Source organism: Rhinatrema bivittatum, chromosome 16 (genome assembly GCF_901001135.1).
Source record: "Rhinatrema bivittatum chromosome 16, aRhiBiv1.1, whole genome shotgun sequence".
In the NCBI taxonomy this organism is placed as follows: domain Eukaryota; kingdom Metazoa; phylum Chordata; class Amphibia; order Gymnophiona; family Rhinatrematidae; genus Rhinatrema; species Rhinatrema bivittatum.
In genome coordinates, this window is record NC_042630.1 from 26,419,581 (window position 1) to 26,439,055 (window position 19,475).

General features: G+C 49.9%; 1 protein-coding gene across 1 annotated transcript; it reads left to right on the plus strand.

The window, feature by feature from the left end:
- The first annotated feature begins 1,574 nt into the window (after positions 1 to 1,574).
- On the plus strand, positions 1,575 to 11,809 carry RORC (RAR related orphan receptor C). The gene is made up of 9 exons (XM_029580840.1): positions 1,575 to 1,709; positions 1,807 to 1,948; positions 6,284 to 7,363; positions 7,597 to 7,718; positions 7,954 to 8,086; positions 8,373 to 8,480; positions 9,120 to 9,230; positions 9,853 to 9,962; positions 11,130 to 11,809. Exons 2-9 carry the CDS (start codon positions 1,936 to 1,938, stop codon positions 11,286 to 11,288), a joined length of 1,836 nt encoding a protein of 611 aa, XP_029436700.1. The 5' UTR covers positions 1,575 to 1,709; positions 1,807 to 1,935; the 3' UTR covers positions 11,289 to 11,809.
- Positions 11,810 to 19,475: the final 7,666 nt, after the last annotated feature.

Consider the following 19,475-nt stretch of genomic DNA (forward strand, 5'->3'; position numbering starts at 1 on the left):
AGAACCAGGGGTCACGATTTGAAGCTCCAGGGAGGAAGACTCAGAACCAATGTCAGGAAGTATTTCTTCACGGATAGGGTGGTGGATGCGTGGAATGGCCTTCCAGAGGAAGTGGTGAAGACCAGAACTGTGAAGGACTTCAAAGGGGCGTGGGATAAACACTGTGGATCCATAAAGAGAACAACCGTCAAATTGATAAAATATTGCTGGTCTTTTAGAGCACCATCTTAGTAATACATAAGCTGATTGTAATTGTACATATTTTCAATTGTATATAGTTCATCTATTTTTCTCAATCTTTACTGCCTCTCCGATCCCCTCCCTGTCCCCCCTTCTTCTTTTCCCCCCTCCCCCCCGTCTTACTGTATTATTGTTTTTTGTAATTTTCCTCCTTTAAGTTCACTGTAAACCGGCATGATGTGCTTCACGAATGTCGGTAAATAAAAGTTAATAAATAAAATAAAGTCTAAAGGACGTAAATGAAGAGTGGGTGGCTCGCGGGAATGACAGTTACTGCCTGGAGATAATACCCTTATTCAATAGAAACATAGAAATGACGGCAGAAGAAGACCATAAGGCCCATCCAGTCTGCCCAGCAGACTGGATGGGCCTTATCTAAAGCCACATGGGATGGGTCAGAGGAAGGGGGGCGGTATCCCTGGGCCTGTGAGGGAGAGGCCGAGCTGTGTCCAGCACACAGGGACATCCAGGCCTTCATCTGTCTCCAGGCTCTTGTTGGTCCCAGCAGAGCACTGACGAGTTCCCTCCAGGACATTCAGCGCTGTACACATCAAGTATAGGGTTGCCTAATTGGCTCCAGATTTTCAGGGCAGGTTGATCCAGTCCAGGTTTTACTCCCCCTGCATGCAGGGACTAATAGTCCTGCTTTTCTTAGGAAATGCAATAGGGAAATCAGAATAAGTCCTGGCATGCAGTGGGCTAAACCCAGGACTGGATCAGCCCGTCCTGAAAATCGGGAGCCAGTTGGCAACCCTAGTCGAGCAGTGCTTAAAGAAGTGTTAGGTAGTAGGGAGGTGATGCTCCTCACGCTTCCTGACGTGGGACAGAGGCCCAGATCTTGCCTTCCTTTGGGCCAGGAAGGACATCTTGGGAGGGGGCCAAGCTGTGGTCTCTCTCTCTCAGGGAGAGAGAAGCAGGGGCGAGCCCAGTCAGCTCCTTCTCTGGAGCTTTCTGTGGTTCCGAAATTTTATTTCACAAAGAAGAAAAGGAACAAGTACTAGTGCGTGTCAGGTGCTAGTAGAGAGAACGAGGGTTCTGTTCGTCCTCGTTTCTCACCTGCACAAGGCGCCGGTGCCGTCGCCAGGGCTCCAGCTCCTTGGGATCGTTCTTACTTTATCTGACAGCCTGCAGAGACTTGTAGGGACTTGGCGCCCCCTGGTGGCAGCTGCCTGTAACTCCCTCATTCTTAGTGATCATTTCATGTGCGTAAGAGGCAGGCCCTGCCCCCCTGGAGCTTACAGAGAGTGGCTCTGGATTAAAATGAGATTGCCACATGTGTCCTAGCAACTCCAGATTTCCTCTGGTGCCCATTAAAAACCTCTTTCATAATTACAGGAACCATTAGATTTGTAATGTAACTCCTTTTCTTTCTTGTTCTCTCAGCACAAGTTGAACTGATTCCATGTAAGATTTGCGGTGATAAGTCCTCAGGTATTCACTATGGGGTCATCACCTGTGAAGGCTGCAAGGTAAGAGGCAGCGCCTCCCGGTGCTTCCCCTGCCGGGGACCTGTCCCCGTAGCCTTGTCCTCTCACCAGTTTTTTTTTTCCCCCCCCTCTACCTCAGGGCTTTTTTCGGAGGAGCCAGCAGAGCAACATCACCTATGCCTGTAGCCATCAGCAGAAGTGTGAGATCGACAGGACGAGCCGGAACCGCTGCCAGCACTGCCGGCTCCAGAAGTGCCTGGCCCTGGGAATGTCTCGTGATGGTAAGGAGGTGCCGGGGAGAACGGGGCGCAGAAGCAGATACCGCCATCCCCCTGGCCGCTCCCAGGGTCATCTGTACCATGTGTGCAGTGCATGAAACACACTAAGGGTTTAGCCAACCCAGCTGAGGAAAATCAAGCTGGATTCTTCCTTCTACCTAAACTCCTTAACAGTCACCGGTTCCAGCAATTCTAGTCCGGGTGCTGTATGCTGCTGATGTGCAGAGGAGGTGAGGAGATAGCTCCTTCCCCTCAGCGGTACCTGTCTGGTGGGAGGGAGCGTCTACGCTGTTGAATCTATTCTTTGAAGGCTCACATTTATAAAGTGACTTCTTAGACTGAATGGGTCCTCAGACCCTCCGGTTCAGGATGGATTTCACCTCTGCCACAACTCTACCAGGGTGCCAGTAGCCAAGTGGCATGCGAAGGGACGAGGGGAGGGGAGATGGAGGGTCTGCTCACTCTTTACAAAATATGGGTCATGTCAGAGTCTGCAGCACAGATCTAACCACACAGGTCACAGATGTAAGCACATGAGGTGTGTGAGTGTGTAAGTGCATGAGGGAGGGAGAATGAGAAGATTGTGCAGACAGGAAACCCACATCAAGGTGGGTGCCCACTGTCTCTACTATACAGACCCTTACAATCATATCCTAAGTGCCCCTTTAACCCCTCGATCATCTAACGGTCCAACTGACTCCCTCACAGGCATTCTGCTTCGGATATATTTAAAAACGTTTTTACTGTGAGTTTTTGCCTCTATAGCCAACTTCTTTTCAAATTCTCTCTTAGCCTGTCTTACATTTAACTTGCCAATGCTTTATCCTATTTTCTTCTGTTGGATCCTTCTTCCAATTTTTGCACTTTGCCATACTATAGCACTTTGCCATACACTACTACAATCATATCCTAAAGACAAAGGGGTAGATTTTAAAAAGCATTTACTCGAGCAAAATTGGTTTTTGCTCACGTAAATACACTTTACTCAAGTAAGTGGGCTTTTCAAAATTGCTACAATATATGCCATTGAATTGTGCATAGGATTTACTCAAGTAAGTGCACTTTACTCGAGTAAATAGCTTTTGAAAATTGCTACAATAGTATGTCACATTTACATGTGTAACTCCTTTGAAAATGACCCCCATAGAGATTGTAGCACACACACACTAATATAATCATATCCTAAAGATAGAGATAATGTAGCTGTGACGCTTTCACCCGTCTGTATCCTGCCGCTTGTGTCTGTTCCCGGGATCCAATCCCTGCATGAGCTTCGCTGGTCCCTTGGAAACTCAAAATAGCAATTTAGCCCTATTTATCTTACAGGTCCCCAGGTGGGATTTGAACCCTCACCACCTGGCTGGAAGGCAGATGCCTTCCCCACTGAGCCAGCAACTCACGTTCCAACCACTGACTTCAGAAGTCCTTCTCAAAGTCCACGGTTCAAAGTCCGGCCCCACTGGGCCTAACTGCCACCTCCCTCCGTACCTCAACACTTCCCCACAGATACAGCCACCCACCGGCAGTTCTCCAGGCAAACAGAAGTCCCCATGCTCACCTTCCTTGTGATAGTGGTTGCAGTCCTTCACACCGTCGGGGATGGCCAGTGTCCAAGTTTCCCAGAGCAGCCAGGTAGCCCTTTCCTTCCTCTTCAGTCCCCGGCAGGAGACTGAGACTGCTCTGCTAGGGAGTCCTTTATATCATGGGGAAACTCCTCCTCCTCTGCCCACTGATTAGCTCTGGGGAGGTCCCACCCTTAATCCCCCACACCTGTGGTTCCTCTGTCCTTTTAACATCAGGGGGAAGGAGCCAAGGGACATCTCTAGCCTGGTGTTACTGTATTTTCCTTCCCCCCCTTTCCCTTGAATCTTTGGTTCCTATCTTAGTCTAGCATAGTGACCCCTTCACATACCTCCCCCCTTTTCTAGGAGTCTCGCCCTCTGGTGAGACTCCTACCACCTCCCTAAGTAGGAGCCGGCGTTTCTAAGTCCCCAAAATTTCTTCCTTTCGAACACCCACCAGCCCCTTCCTTTCCTGGGCCAGTGTTTATACTTGGGAGCACTCTTTCTATACTTCCTGCACTGAATCTTTCCCCAGACCTGTCCCCATTGACTGTCCAGGTCTCTCTGCATTTTATCTAGTCCTTGGGTCGCTTCTCCAGAAACCCCCTCTAGATCCTTTTCCAGCTGTTTTACCTTCTCTGTCATCCCCCATTCCAGTTTTCCTACCCAGTCAGACTGCCACTCTTCCTCAGACTCTTCCCCTGTCTGTCCATCCTCTCCTTTACCTGGTCACTCCTCTGAACCTAGGAGCCTGGATTCCCCAGCCACTCTGCCTGGCTGTCCATCCTTCCACCCACGTGTCTGTGATTCCTCAGAAGTACCTCTGATACCGGATTCTGGCTCTGACCTCCCTGGTTGGGCTTGAACTTGTTCCACAGCTGCTGCATCACTTCTCACCCTCATGACCTGCAGCTCCTCTTCCTTCTGGCCTAGATCTGCAGTGCAGTCCTCCCTCTCAGGTAACCCTTCTTTTACCCAGAGGGTCCACCTGTTAAAACCTTGGGTGAGTCCATCCATCATCCATAGCATGACCTGATGTTGGCGAGTTTGCTGCTCGAGCATCTGTTGCACCAGCTGGTCCGTAACCGCCTGCTGTGCCTGCATTGTCTCGACCACCCATTTCATCAGTTCCTCCGATGCCATGGTGTCTGCAAAGGGAAAAACAAACAAGACCCAAGTGCGCTACCCTTTTTTTCCCCCCTTTTCAGTTCTTTTTCACCCTCCAGCCCTTTCCAATCCATCAGCGCCCTCTTTAGGTACCCTTACCTCCCAGGGCCGCTGAAATACGCCTTGAGCTGGATACTCTATTCCTTGTCTCTGGCCGACAGTCCCTCCAGTCACTTCGGTTCCTCTCCTGGCAATTGTCAGCAATCCCACTGCTGACACCATTTGTGACACTTTCACCGGTCTGTATCCTGCCGCTTGCGTCTGTTCCCGGAATCCAATCCCTGCGTGAGCTTCCCTGGTCCCTTGGAAACTCAAAATAGCAATTTAGCCGTATTTATCTTACAGGTCCCCAGGTGGGATTTGAACCCTCACCACCTGGCTAGAAGGCAGATGCCTTCCCCACTGAGCCAGCAACTCACATTCCAACCACTGGCTTCAGAAGTCCTTCTCAAAGTCCACAGTTCAAAGTCCGGCCCCCACTGGGCCTAACTGCCACCTCCCTCCGTACCTCTGGGAGCTCAACACTTCCCCAGAGATACAGCCACCCACCGGCAGTTCTCCAGGCAAAGTATCCTTGCTGTATGTCCAAACAACAGAAGTCCCCACGCTCACCTTCCTTGTGATAGTGGTTGCAGGGGATATCCAGTGTCCACATTTCCCAGAGCAGCCAGGTAGCCCATTCCTTCCTCCTCAGTCCCCGGCAGGAGACTGAGATTGTTCTACTAGGGAGTCCTTTATATCATGGGGAAACTCCTCCTCCTCTGCCCACTGATTGGCTCTGGGGAGGTCCCACCCTTAATCCCCCACACCTGTGGTTCCTCTGTCCTTTTAACATCCGGGGGAAGGAACCAAGGGACATCTCTAGCCTGGTGTTGCTGTATTTTCCTCCCCCCCCCCCCCTTTCCCTTGAATCTTTGGTTCCTATCTTAGTCTAGCATAGTGACCCCGTCACAGTAGCACACACATACACTAGTACAATCATATCCTAAAGACATAGAAACTGTAGCGCACACATACACTAGTACAATCATATCCTAAAGACATAGAGATTGTAGAGCATGCATGCACTAATTCAATCATATCCTAAAGACATAGAGATTATAGCACACACACACACACACACACACTAATATAATCATATCCTTAAGACAGAGATAATGTAGCACACACATACACTAGTACAATCATATCCTAAAGACAAAGATTGTAGCAAACACACACACTAATACAATCATATCCTAAAGACATAGAGATTGTAGCACACACATTCACTAATACAATAATATCCTAAAGACAGACAAATTGTAGCACATGCACACATTAATACAATCATATCCAAAAGACATAGAGATTGTAGAACATACTTGTATATCCCACACACCTGCATACGCACATACACACACATGCGCACAGATGTTTTACTGCTGACATGCAATCTATGACTTCCTCTGACTGATTTTTCTCCTTTTCTATTTCACCATCTCTGCTGCAAAGCCTGGAGAGGCTAAAACGTGGGTACTCATCATAAGAGACATTAATTTCTGAACAGGAGGAAAGCCTGTATTTGTTCTCTGGTCTTGGTAAATGCTTCTTCCTTAATGTATTTCAGCTGTAAAGTTTGGACGTATGTCAAAGAAACAACGAGACAGCCTGCATGCAGAAGTGCAGAAGCACAGACAGCAGCAGCAGCATCATGAAGAGGTGCAAAATCACAGGCAGCAGCAGCGTCATACAGAGGTGCACAGTCACAGGCAGCAGCATGAAGAGGTGCACAGTCACAGGCAGCAGCAGCGGCATACAGAGGTGCACAGTCACAGGCAGCAGCATGAAGAGGTGCACAGTCACAGGCAGCAGAATGAAGAGGTGCATAGTCACAGGCAGCAGCAGCGACATACAGAGGTGCACAGTCACAGGCAGCAGCATGAAGAGGTGCACAGTCACAGGCAGCAGCAGCGACATATAGAGGTGCACAGTCACAGGCAGCAGCATGAAGAGATGCACAGTCACAGGCAGCAGAATGAAGAGGTGCACAGACACAGGCAGCAGCAGCAGCATACAGAAGTGTACAGGCAGCAGCATGAAGAGGTACCCAGTCATAAGCAGCAGCGGCATAGAGAGGTATACAGTCAGAGGCAGCAGCAGGCAGAGGTGCACAATCGCAGGCAGCAGCAGCGGCATGCAGAGATGTACAGTCTCAGGCAGCAGCAGCAGCAGCAAGAGGATGCAGAAGTGCACAGTCACAGGCAGCATCAGTGTACTGAGCTGGAGACATTGGATTACTCCCCAGGCCTGGCCAGTAGATCACCAAGACTGGCCTCCCCTGCAGGGGTGTTGGAGGCCTCTCCCTGCTCTGTGGCTCCGCTGAGCAGACAGGTGAGGCTGGATCGCTCCCCGGGTGACACCCATGCCGTGGGCCACTGTAATGGACTCAACCGAGGGCAGAGCCGGTGGGGCAAGGAGGAGCTGAGCTGCTCTTTTGCCCCAGAACACAGCCTGAGGACTGAAACAGAGGCCTGGGGAAACAGGGTCTACCCACTGGGAATGCAGCCATCTCCGGAATATCCACAGCGGGACATGGGAGGAGTTAAGAGGAATGCTGCCTGCGATATGCTGGATCACCAGGGCCCGTATCCTGAGCCAAACTACAGCAGCTTCCTCCAGTGCGCAGGCCCCTCCGTGACAGAGATTGGTGAGTGTCCACCGCCCAGGCTGAAAAAGCAGGCCTGGGTTGGCCCCAGTGCATGCCGGGGCTTCTGGTTCTCGTTGTCCCTCCACAGATCCCTGCATGCACTGGGCCAGCCTGCCCAGTTGACCCGCAGTGAGCCCGATGACCTTGTCCGGAGCAGAAATTGTTTAGTGTTCCGGCAGTCAGTGATGCAGTGGTGGGGGTGGTAAGAAGTGTCCTCATGCCCCCTCTTCCAGAGTACCTGACCCAGAATGTGTGGAGATCTCACCAGGAGACCTGTCAGTTCCACCTGGAGCACCTGGAGCGGCTGAGGGGCCAGATCTTCACCCGGGAGGAGGTCGCCGGCTACCACCAGAAAGTGAGTGGCAAGATCTCATGACACCCTCGAGCCCCTCACCCCAGGCAGATGGGGCAAAAGTGGAAGATGGGAGGCGGTGGAGGTACTGGGATGGCAGCAGAGGCTACAGGGATTTTGGTACAGGTCCGGTGTTTTGATAAAAACGGCTTCCCTTGGCGCAGGGGAATCCTGGTTTTGGAAGGGGGTCACGGTATAACTTTTTTTTTTCTTTTTTTGCCCCCCCCCCCCCCTCTAGTCCACAGAGGAGATGTGGGAGCAGTGTGCCTGGAAGATCACCGAAGCTATCCAGTACGTGGTGGAGTTTGCCAAGAGAATGGACGGGTTCATGAGCTTGTGCCAGAATGACCAGATTGTGCTCTTGAAAGCAGGTAAAGGGGCCCAGGCGGGGGAAGGGGTAGCACCGGGGCACTGCAGGGTAGCACCAGATCCCCAGGCTGGCTGCGGGTGGCGCCCTCCTATTTTCTCCGTGCCCTAGTCATGAGCATTTGGATACTGCGTGGTGGCAGTGGAACCCGAAGCTCAGGCTGTGTTCTCCTTGTTCAAGTCCCTGATAAGACCTTCTGCGCCACAAAGACTGAGAATGGAGCGGCGCGATTTCCCCCCCCCGAGATCTTCCGCCTCAGTCATTGCATGTTTTATTTCCTCGTTTCACAGGGGCCATGGAAGTGATTCTGGTGAGGATGAGCAGGGCCTTTAACTCTGAGAATAACACCGTGTTCTTTGAGGGGAAGTACGCTGGGCCTGAGATCTTCCGGTCCCTGGGTATGGAACTGTGAACAACGGAGCGGGGGGGAGCCTTGGTGGGCACCGGAGGGTTGGGGGGACGCTGGGAGAGGGGGGATGAGTGGGCACTGAAGGATCAGGGAACGTTGGAAAGGGGAACGGATGGGCACTGGAGAATCGCAGGATACTGAAAGAAGTATATTTTTCCCCCCCTACGGCTCTCTGTTCTTCTGACTTGGGGTATTTTGTCCTCTACTGCTCTCTGATCTCCTGATGGGGTATTTTGCCCTCCCACCCTTTCCCACTGCTCTCTGACCGCTGACTTGGGGTATTTTGCTCCGGGCACAGAACTGCATTTACAATCCTAAACAGGAGGCAAGGGGGGAACCTGCACAGAGCAGCAGTTACGCCCCTAAAGAGCCTGCTGGCACTTGCTGTACCACATGGTCTTTATCTGCCTTCATGTACTATCTTATTATGACCATCTGAGTTGAGGGATTTTGCCCCTTTTCTAATTTCCTGAGTTGGGAAATTCCACTCACCCCCTCCCCTCCCCCCGCAGCTCTCTATTCTTCTGAGTCGAGGTATTTTGCCCCACCAATCTCTAATCTCCAGCTGGGGTATTTTGCCTCCCTGTTGCTCTCTGATCTCCTGACTGGGGGTGTTTTCCTTCTCCAGGTTGCAGTGATCTTGTCGGCTCCATCTTCAGCTTCTCGCGGGTGCTGTCGGAGCTCCGGCTCTCGGAGCAGGAGATTGCCCTGTTCTCTGCCGTCTTGCTCATGAACTCCAGTAAGAAGCTGCTTTCACGGGGCTCCTGGGGCAGGGTCGGGGGTTGGGGGGGGATAGAGACAGCGAAGATAAGAATGGGCTGAGAGGTAAGGGAGGGGGTGAAGGGACTGCATTCAGCTCTTGAGGAGTCGGGGGGGGGGGGGGGGGGGGGGGATCTAATGCGAGTAAAGCCCATCTCCATTCCTGGTAGAACGTCAGGGACCTCCGTTATCTCCTCGTCAGTAGGGACCATGGGCTTTCCTCCGTTCTGTGACCACCTTCATTGGACTTGGGGGCCATGCTGCAGCCCTCTCTGGGAAAAAGCAGCTGGTTTATACTGGGACCCCGCTGCTAGCTGCACTGATGCCGCCCAGCGCGCTCTGTTTTCAGCCTGACAGGGTCTTTGGAAAGGCTGGCAGTCCCTCCCTGCGTGGGGAGGGACAAGGGTCGTCTCCACCGGCTGTAGTGAATGTTCCTGGTACCGGGAGAGCCCCTGGAGGCAGAGTCCATGATGCACCCTGGCACTGAACACCTCTTCCTGCCCTCTCTTTCTCTCATTCCCTGACCCCCTGCCACCTCTCTCCCTTCCTCTTCCCCTCTTTCTGTTTATCCTCACATAGATGGTTTCTCTCTTTCCCTACAGACCATCCATGGTTACAGGAGAAAGGGAAAGTGACCCGTCTGCAGTGTGACCTGGGAGCAGCCTTCAAACAGCTGTTGAGGACACATCACCGGGAAGAGATCCTTGCGAAGGTGCGATTTCCTCTCTCTCTGCATGTGTGTCTATGCATTCGTGTATACGTATACATCTCTGAATACATGCCCATACATGTGTGTGTGTGTGTGCATACATGCAAATGTATGTGAGTGTGTATGTGTATATTAGTGAGTGTGTGTATGTGTGTCAGTGAGTGTATGTCAATGTGTGCGTGTATATATATCAAGGAGTGTGTGTTTATGTCAGTATATTTGTATGTATGTCAGTGTGTATGTGTATATTAGTGAGTGTGTGTATGTGTGTCAGTGAGTGTGTGTATGTCAATGTGTGTGTATATATATCAGGGAGTGTGTGTTTATGTCAGTATATTTGTATGTATGTGAGTGTGTATGTGTATATTAGTGAGTGTGTGTATGTGTGTCATTGAGAGTGTGTATGTCAATGTGTGCGTGTATATATATCAGGGAGTGTGTGTTTATGTCAGTATATTTGTATGTATGTCAGTGTGTATGTGTATATTAGTGAGTGTGTGTATGTGTGTCAGTGAGTGTGTGTATGTCAATGTGTGCGTGTATATATATCAGGGAGGGTGTGTTTATGTCAGTATATTTGTATGTATGTCAGTGTGTATGTGTATATTAGTGAGTGTGTGTATGTGTGTCATTGAGAGTGTGTATGTCAATGTGTGCGTGTATATATATCAGGGAGTGTGTGTTTATGTCAGTATATTTGTATGTATGTCAGTGTGTATGTGTATATTAGTGAGTGTGTGTATGTGTGTCATTGAGAGTGTGTATGTCAATGTGTGCGTGTATATATATCAGGGAGTGTGTGTTTATGTCAGTATATTTGTATGTATGTCAGTGTGTATGTGTATATTAGTGAGTGTGTGTATGTGTGTCATTGAGAGTGTGTATGTCAATGTGTGCGTGTATATATATCAGGGAGTGTGTGTTTATGTCAGTATATTTGTATGTATGTCAGTGTGTATGTGTATATTAGTGAGTGTGTGTATGTGTGTCATTGAGAGTGTGTATGTCAATGTGTGTGTGTATATATATCAGGGAGTGTGTGTTTATGTCAGTATATTTGTATGTATGTCAGTGTGTTTGTGTATGTTGTTGTCTGTTCCTATGTGTGTATCATATAATATTTTCTTCCCTCAGAAGGAGGGTGAATTCTCTTTGTCTTTCTTCTGACAGCTGCCCCCAAAGGGAAGACTGCGGAGTTTGTGTCAAGAGCACATGGAGAGGCTGCGGCTGTTCCGGGATTCACACCCACTCATCGTGCACACGCTGTTCCCTCCACTATACCAAGAACTCTTCACCTCTGACACCGACTCCCAAGTCGCCCTTCAATGACTGCTATGAGCAGGAGCGGCTCTCTCCTTCTCATCACCCCTCTGCCACTACCATCTCCCTCCCTCTCTCCTTTCTCTTCCCCCCTCTCCCTCCTCTCATCTTCTTTTCCCTCTCTTCGCATGCCCTGGGTATGAATGCTTCCTCCTTCAACCCTAGGCTCAGGCCTGCTAAAGGGACCTGCGTGATCTCCAGATCTCATGCATTGCATCTTTTTTCGTCGGTCCCTTAGGAGCTCACTTCCTAGCGGGTGAAAGCGGGGAGTGGCGCTGGTTCTCGCTCTCTGTGCCTCAAGGCTTGCCGGGGTCCTGAGCTTGGATCGGGAACAGAGCTCAGCTGGATAATGTACTGGAAACCTTTTGACAGCTCTGCCCTACTGCCCTGCCCCTCGGCCTGAGTCGGAAAGCTGTCTGAGAGAGAAATCTTGGAGAATTGTTATGGCTATTTATGAAAATGAATTTTGACCAGAAGTAAATCCTGGGCTTAGCAAAAGATTGTTTAGAAACAGTATTAAACTTTTTCACCCTCCGCATCTTCTGTGTTGATCTCTTAGATAAGAGCTGGGGTTAGGAGGCGTCTCTGGAGCCTTCAGCAGCCAAGCTCCTGCCTCCTACCCCCCCCCCCCCCCCCCTATCCCTACCCCTCATCTCCTGCAGCCTCCCTGTACCAGGTCCTCTCCTGCTCCTCTGCCTCCCTGACCGGGTCTCTGGCTGTCTGTCTGTCCCGCCTCGCCTTGCTTGGACTCTTCTGTGGGAGGGTTCTCACCTCCGGAGCCTGAAATCTGTGTCCTAGCAACAGGGTTTCGTGATCCCAATCCGACCAGATCTCACCCAGGGCTAAAGTGAGATTCCCTGGCTGAATGTGGGAATGGATGGCACCAGCCTTGTCAACAGCTACATGTGTCTGTGTGTGTGGTCCATTCTGTATGTGCTGTGCCAGTCTGTGTCTAAGCTGTGCGCGCACAGTAATAGATTTTAATAATTAATGGAAACTAAAGGGTTTCTTATTAGAGATATATGTTGTGATAAAAGCTGCAGTCACCCTGATGCTTTAAGTATCTTGCATGTGAAGCCTTCTTATTTATGTAAGAGGGCCTTGCTGGCAAAGACAGTAAAACCTTTAAAATCAGAGATCCTCATAAAGACATAAGAATTACCATGCTGACTCAGACTGAGAATACATCGCACCCAATATCCTGTTCCAACAGTGGCCAATCCAGGTCACAAGTACCTGGCATTATCCCAAATAGCAAAGATGTTGCTTAATCTAGGGATAAGCAGTGGATTTCCCCAAGTCCGTCTTAACAATGGTTGTCCAAATCTTTTTTTTAAACCCAACTACATTAACTACCTTCTCCGGCAGTGAGTTCCAGAGCTTAATTGTGCATTGAGTGAAAAAATATTTTTTCTAATTTGTTTTTAATGTGCTACTTACTAACTTCATGGAGTGTCCATTGGTCCTTTTTTTTTTTTTTTGGAAAGAGTAAACAACTGATTGGCATTTCTGTAAATTCAATGCAAAAGAGACAGAGGTCACCTGGTTGATGGGGCAACGCCTTCCTCTCATCCCTGACCTCACACACCCTGACAGAGTCTCACTCCTTCCTGACTTCACTGACCTCACACACCCTGTTGAAGTCTCACTCATTGCTCTTATCACTGACCTCACACATCCTGACAGAGTCTCACTCCTTTCTGTCACCCCCTGACATCACACATGGTGATGGAGTCTCTCTCCTTCTTCTCATCCCTGACATCACACACCCTGATGGAGTCTCACTCCTTCCTATCATCCCTGACCTCACACACTCTGATGGAGTCTCACTCTTTTCAGTCACCCCTGACATCACACACTCTGATGGAGTCTCACTCTTTTCAGTCACCCCTGACATCACACACTCTGACGGAGTCTCACTCTTTTCAGTCATCCCTGACATCACACACTCTGATGGAGTCTCACTCTTTTCAGTCATCCCTGACATCACACACTCTGATGGAGTCTCACTCTTTTCAGTCACCCCTGACATCACACACTCTGACGGAGTCTCACTCTTTTCAGTCACCCCTGACATCACACATCGTGATGGAGTCTCTCTCCTTCCTGTCATCCCTGACCTCACACACTCTGACGGAGTCTCACTCTTTTCAGTCACCCCTGACATCACACACTCTGACGGAGTCTCACTCTTTTCAGTCACCCCTGACATCACACACTCTGACGGAGTCTCACTCTTTTCAGTCATCCCTGACATCACACACTCTGACGGAGTCTCACTCTTTTCAGTCACCCCTGACATCACACACTCTGACGGAGTCTCACTCTTTTCAGTCACCCCTGACATCACACACTCTGACGGAGTCTCACTCTTTTCAGTCATCCCTGACATCACACACTCTGACGGAGTCTCACTCTTTTCAGTCATCCCTGACATCACACACTCTGATGGAGTCTCACTCTTTTCAGTCACCCCTGACATCACACACTCTGACGGAGTCTCACTCTTTTCAGTCACCCCTGACATCACACATCGTGATGGAGTCTCTCTCCTTCCTGTCATCCCTGACCTCACACACTCTTGATGGAGTCTCACTCCTTCCTGTCACCCTGACCTCACACACTCTGACGGAGTCTCACTCTTTTCAGTCACCCCTGACATCACACACTCTGATGGAGTCTCACTCTTTTCAGTCATCCCTGACCTCACACACTCTGATGGAGTCTCACTCCTTCCTGTCATCCCTGACCTCACACACGCTGATGGAGTCTCACTCCTTCCTGTCATCCCTGACTTCACACACTCTGATGGAGTCTCACTCCTTCCTGTCATCCCTGACCTCACACACTCTGATGGAGTCTCACTCTTTTCAGTCACCCCTGACATCACACACTCTGATGGAGTCTCACTCCTTCCTGTCATCCCTGACCTCACACACTCTGATGGAGTCTCTCTCCTTCCTGTCACCCCTGACCTCACACACTCTGATGGAGTCTCACTCTTTTCAGTCACCCCTGACCTCACACATTCTGATGGAGTCTCTCTCCTTCCTGTCACCCCTGACCTCACACACTCTGACAGAGTCTCACTCCTTTCTCACATCCCTGACCTCATGCTCCGCCATGGAATGTTTTTCCCCATTAGCTTGTGCTTTTCCTCTTTGGTTTGAAGACCAGATCTCAAGTCTCTCAGATCAGTAGACTGTAGCAGTTCAGATTAGTTGCTTGTTATTGAGAGGAAGGTGACCTCCTTATCTCCCACTATAATATTTCTTTACAACTTCCTTGGTCTTTGACAACAAACCAGGGCTGAGCCCTGCCAGGGAGAGTCTATTTTTAGTCTATTGTCATGAAGGACTGAACATCTCCGATATCAGCCAACCTGGCTCTGTGAAATCCTGCCTCAGAACCAATCCTTGTCCTTGAAACCTGACCCTCAGCATCTGCCTTACTTACAGCCCAGGGCTTATCAGGAAGCAATGAGAGTATATTTCAAAGTTCCTGGCTTTACTGGAGAAATTACTGCCCCACCCCCTCCCCAAGTCAACCTGGGCGCTGCCGTGACAAAGCTGGGATTAGAACTCAAGGTGTCTGAGCTCAGCAGAACTTTCTATTTCCCTGGCATGGACGGTGGACGTATCACTGTACCCCTGGCTGCTTCTGTCATCTGAGACCTGCGGGCACTGGTTTGTTTTGGATCTCACTCCTGCCTTGATCCAATGGCAGCTTTCAAAACTGCAGGCAGAGCCATTGTAAGGGGGCGAGGGGATTAGCCCCCCCCCCATCATGGCCTGACCCCCCACCAGTGTGTGCTAGCGCTTTCAGCAGCCTCTCCTCTTCACCTGCTCTAATACAGGTAAGTGCCAGGTGCAGCAGCCTCAGAGCGCCCTGAGTCCTGCTCACAGGTGCACACAGGTAACCGGACACGGAAATTTCATATTTTTCTGTAACCTGTTCCCTGCCAGTCCAGGCTGTCACCTGAGCCGGCCGAGGCAGCTTCTCTTTGTCTTCCTGAAACTAAAAAAAAATGAGCAGGTGAAATATTCAGAAGGCAAAGAGGAGCTTCTCCTACATTCCTGCGAGGACCCCGCTGCCAGGTAAGGGGGGAATCATCCGCACATTATCCCTTTCCCTTCTCACTGCCCTTAAATAAGGATGGTAGCTTGGGGCAAGAGCTGGGGGGACTGTGGGGGGGGGGGAGTTGGGAGGGGGGCCCTGAGGCAGAAGGGTGGGAAAAACCAGGGTTGGAGCTGGGAGGAGGGGAGGGGATAAGAGAGAGAGATGGGGGGGCAGCTCAGCTTCTGCTGAGAGCGGATGGAGGCGAGAGATCCTCAAGGTGAGGCAAGAGCCCCCTACTCGGGTCCCCCAGAGGCAAAGATCCAGCGTTGGAAAGAAATGGAAACAGAATTTTATTCCGAAGAGAGAACCCTCTCTCCCCTTCCCCTCTCTCGCTCTCCTATCCTCCTCTTTTTCTAGTTCATCTCACCCACCCCCTCTCTCTGAGATGAAGAACCCCTCCTTGATCTGACAGTTTGCACGTGTGCTGCCAGAGTCCTATATAAAATGCTTAAAATAAAAGAACGGAGAGAATATTACTACTGATAGTCACAGAAAGGAGAATTAGAAAAGCAGTTTCTGGGGTCTGGTGCTGTTTCTGTAGCCCCTGCTCAGGTTTCTGGATTGTGCTGCTGTTTCTCCTCTCCCCCCAGGATTAGAAGCAGTTTTTCCAGCTCATTCCTTGGGGGCAGGTCTTTGATTTCTCTCTCTCTCTCGGCTTTGGGAAATGTGCATTTCTGATCCCCTGGGATTTTGCTCAGGAGGAAATTCATTTCTCTGAGGTTGCACTGAGTTCAGAGTCTGGCTTTTTGGGGGATTCTATCTCAGCATTTGCCTGTGTTATTATTATTTCTAATTTGTAGCTCCTGATTCTGTATTAGGTGAGCATCGGTCTGTGTTCTGTGTCTGTGACCAAAGTGAGGGATTTTACTAGTGTGTAGTTCTTGTGTAGGGATCTAGAGCAGCTTGGCTTTTTCTGTTTTCTTAATAGGAGGTATATTGGTGTTTTAGGGCTTGGCGTAGTGTTTGCCTTTTCATGGGTAGAGTTGTTGCTGTTTGAGATGAAGGTTTGCTACAGCAGTGCCGAGTGCGGTTTTTGCAAGGCTCTGTGTTACTTCATGGAGTGCCTGGTAGTGGAGGGAGTTTGTGTGGCTGTTGTTGAAATGGCACCAGAATCTGAATATTCGTTTTGCAGGGTGAGTAGCAAGGGGGGAGCGTTTCTCTGGCTGCAGGGAGGGGGGGGGGGGGGGGTCTGCTCACAGACCTGGAGGCGCAGGGCTTCTGTTCCAGTTCTGTCCCATTTGGGTATAGATTTGAGTTAATGACTTCGCTCCCTTGTAGAAGAAGTGGTTGAATGAGGCTGTTGAGTATTTACGATAATGGTTTCCAGTTGGAGCCCTGGTGCGTGGCCACCCAGCCGGGGACTCTCGCCGTAGTGAATGGGGCTGAAAGTGGCCAGAGGTTTCTTTATTGCGTTTCAGACCTTGGAGCTTTTCCTCGCAGTGTCCTGACATTTCATGAATATGTATTTATTGTTAGGGTTCATTACCCAGCTTTTAGAATAATTTAGAAAATGCTGGGTCAAGCCACAGTCCCTCAAGCCCAGCAGCCTGTCTCTGACTGTGGCCAGTCCAGGTCACACACACCCGGCAGAGCCTGAAAAGTAGATTTCAAACTCTCCCAAATACACTTAGGAACCTGAGGCAATAAAGCCGGCCCTTGTTGTGTCGTGTCCGTCTCTTGTTGGACGTGTCCGGGGGAGTCTTGGATTTATCCTGCAGGGCTGGGGTGGCTCTTTCTGGCTTTACTCTTTCCCTGAATTTTCCCTGCTCTGCTTTTTCTTCAATGTTTGGGAAGAGAAAGGAAATGAGGATCTATTCCAGGCAGAGTTTATGGGAGGTTTTTAAAACAAAACCCTGCTCCTGTGTTTGAAATAATAATACTGTGATTCTGAAGAGTTTTATAGACAACAGACCGCCATGATTGTGAAGGAGGAGCACTGGAGCATGGATCAGACCCCCGCTGCATAATTATTACCAGCCAAACACGGCGGGAAAGGCAAAAGGCTGGCATTCATAGATATAGAACAGAGTAACATAGCAATGATGGCAGATAAGGGCGAAATGGTCCAGCCAGTCTGCCCCATGCAGGTAACCCCCATGTTTCTGTTTAGGGTAGCAATTGCCGCTCCGTGCAGTTATCGCCAAGCCTTATCGTAACCCATAAAAAATGTACTGCTAGCAACATTTTACTTGGTGAGGAGCCCTCTTGAACATTTCAGACAGTGCTGGCTGATGTGTTTTGTGTATGGGCTTGGCCTTAGGAGCAGTCCTGTGCTTTTTCGCTTCTATCAGTACCCCAGACCATAAAAGTCAAGGCCCATGTTGGTTGTTGTCTGACTCCAATTCCTCTCTTCCCCCACCCCACCACCATAAAAGCAGAGAGTTGCATCAAAAGCAGCAGGGCTTATTGGTTAAGGGTAGTAATTCCATGCCTTCTGCTAAGGGTAGGAACTGCTGCTCCAGCAAATTACACACACACACACTTCTGAATTAATTTTCTGACTCTCCACACTGTCACCTGAATCTTTGACTTTTATTGGCTGACCAGGAAGGTGGGAATATTGCAATAATTCCAAAGGACACAAAGAAGCTTTGGTGACATTATCCCTTCCCCCCCAAGCACAACAGGACCATGGCAAGGACCATCGGGTTGCATTTGCCCTTCCTTCGGTAAAGATAAGTTTAAATTATGTAGGTGTTCCTGCTTCTACCTGTCGGGGTCCTTCCCTTCCCTGCTTGCATCTCACCACGGCCCCTGCCCTTCAGATACCACCCTCATGTCATAGTGACCATACGGTGCCTTTCTGCCTCGTGCACTGACAGACCAGGCATGATGATTACTCTTAAATCATTCTTACTTCACAGCCCCACAATTTAATGTAAACTCTGGAGATATGCCAGGCAAACACTTAGATTGGTCGGGCGTCTGAGCACGATGCATTTGTAGATGTCCTTGCAACAATGTGAAGAAAGCAATGGATGGGTGAAGGGATGGATGGATGGCCTGCTAATCAATAAGTGGAGGGCTTGATTATGGGGAATGGATGGACTGCTAATCTATAGGTGGTACTGCTCAGCAGGGCTGAATGGATGGACTGCTAATCTATAGATGATGCTCTGCAGGGCTGGATTATGGGGCTTGGATGGACTGCTAATCTATAGATAGCATTGCTCTGCAGGACTGGATGGATGGACTGCTAATCTATAGGTGGCACTGCTGCAGGGCTGTCTGCCTAAATTGATGGAATGCTAATCTATAGGTGGTGCTGCTCTGCAGGACTGGATGGATGGAGGCATGCATGAACTGCTAATCTATAGGTGGCATTGCTCTGCAGGGCTGGATGTATGGAGGGATTAATAGACTGATAATCTATAGGTGGCACTGCTCAGCAGGGCTGGATGGATGGACTGCTAATCTATAGGTGGTGCTGCTCGGGAGGGCTGAATGGATGGACTGCTAATCTATATGTGGTGCTGTTCAGCAGTGTTGGGTGGATGGACTGCTAATCTATAGGTGGCACTGCTCAGCAGGTCTGAATGGCTGGACTGCTAATCTATAGATATTGCTCTGCAGGGATGGATGGATGGACTGCTAAGCTATAGGTGGCACTGCTGCAGGGCTGTCTGCCTAAATTGATGGAATGCTAATCTATAGGTGGTGCTGCTCTGCAGGACTGGATGGATGGAGGCATGCATGAACTGCTAATCTATAGGTGGCACTGCTCAGCAGGGCTGGATGGATGGACTGCTAATCTATAGGTGGCGCTGCTCGGGAGGGCTGAATGGATGGACTGCTAATCTATAGGTGGTGCTGCTCAGCAGGGCTGGATGGATGGACTGCTAATCTATAGGTGGCGCTGCTCAGCAGGGCTGGATGGATGGACTGCTAATCTATAGGTGGCGCTGCTCAGTAGGGCTGGATGGATGGACTGCTAATCTATAGGAGTCACTGCTCAGCAGGGCTGGATGGATGGACTGCTAATCTATAGGTGACCCTGCTCTCACTTACAGCCAGAGTTAGATTATAGGGAAAGGTAAAAAGGGCAAAATCCAGGATTTACCCGGTGCTCCCAAATTC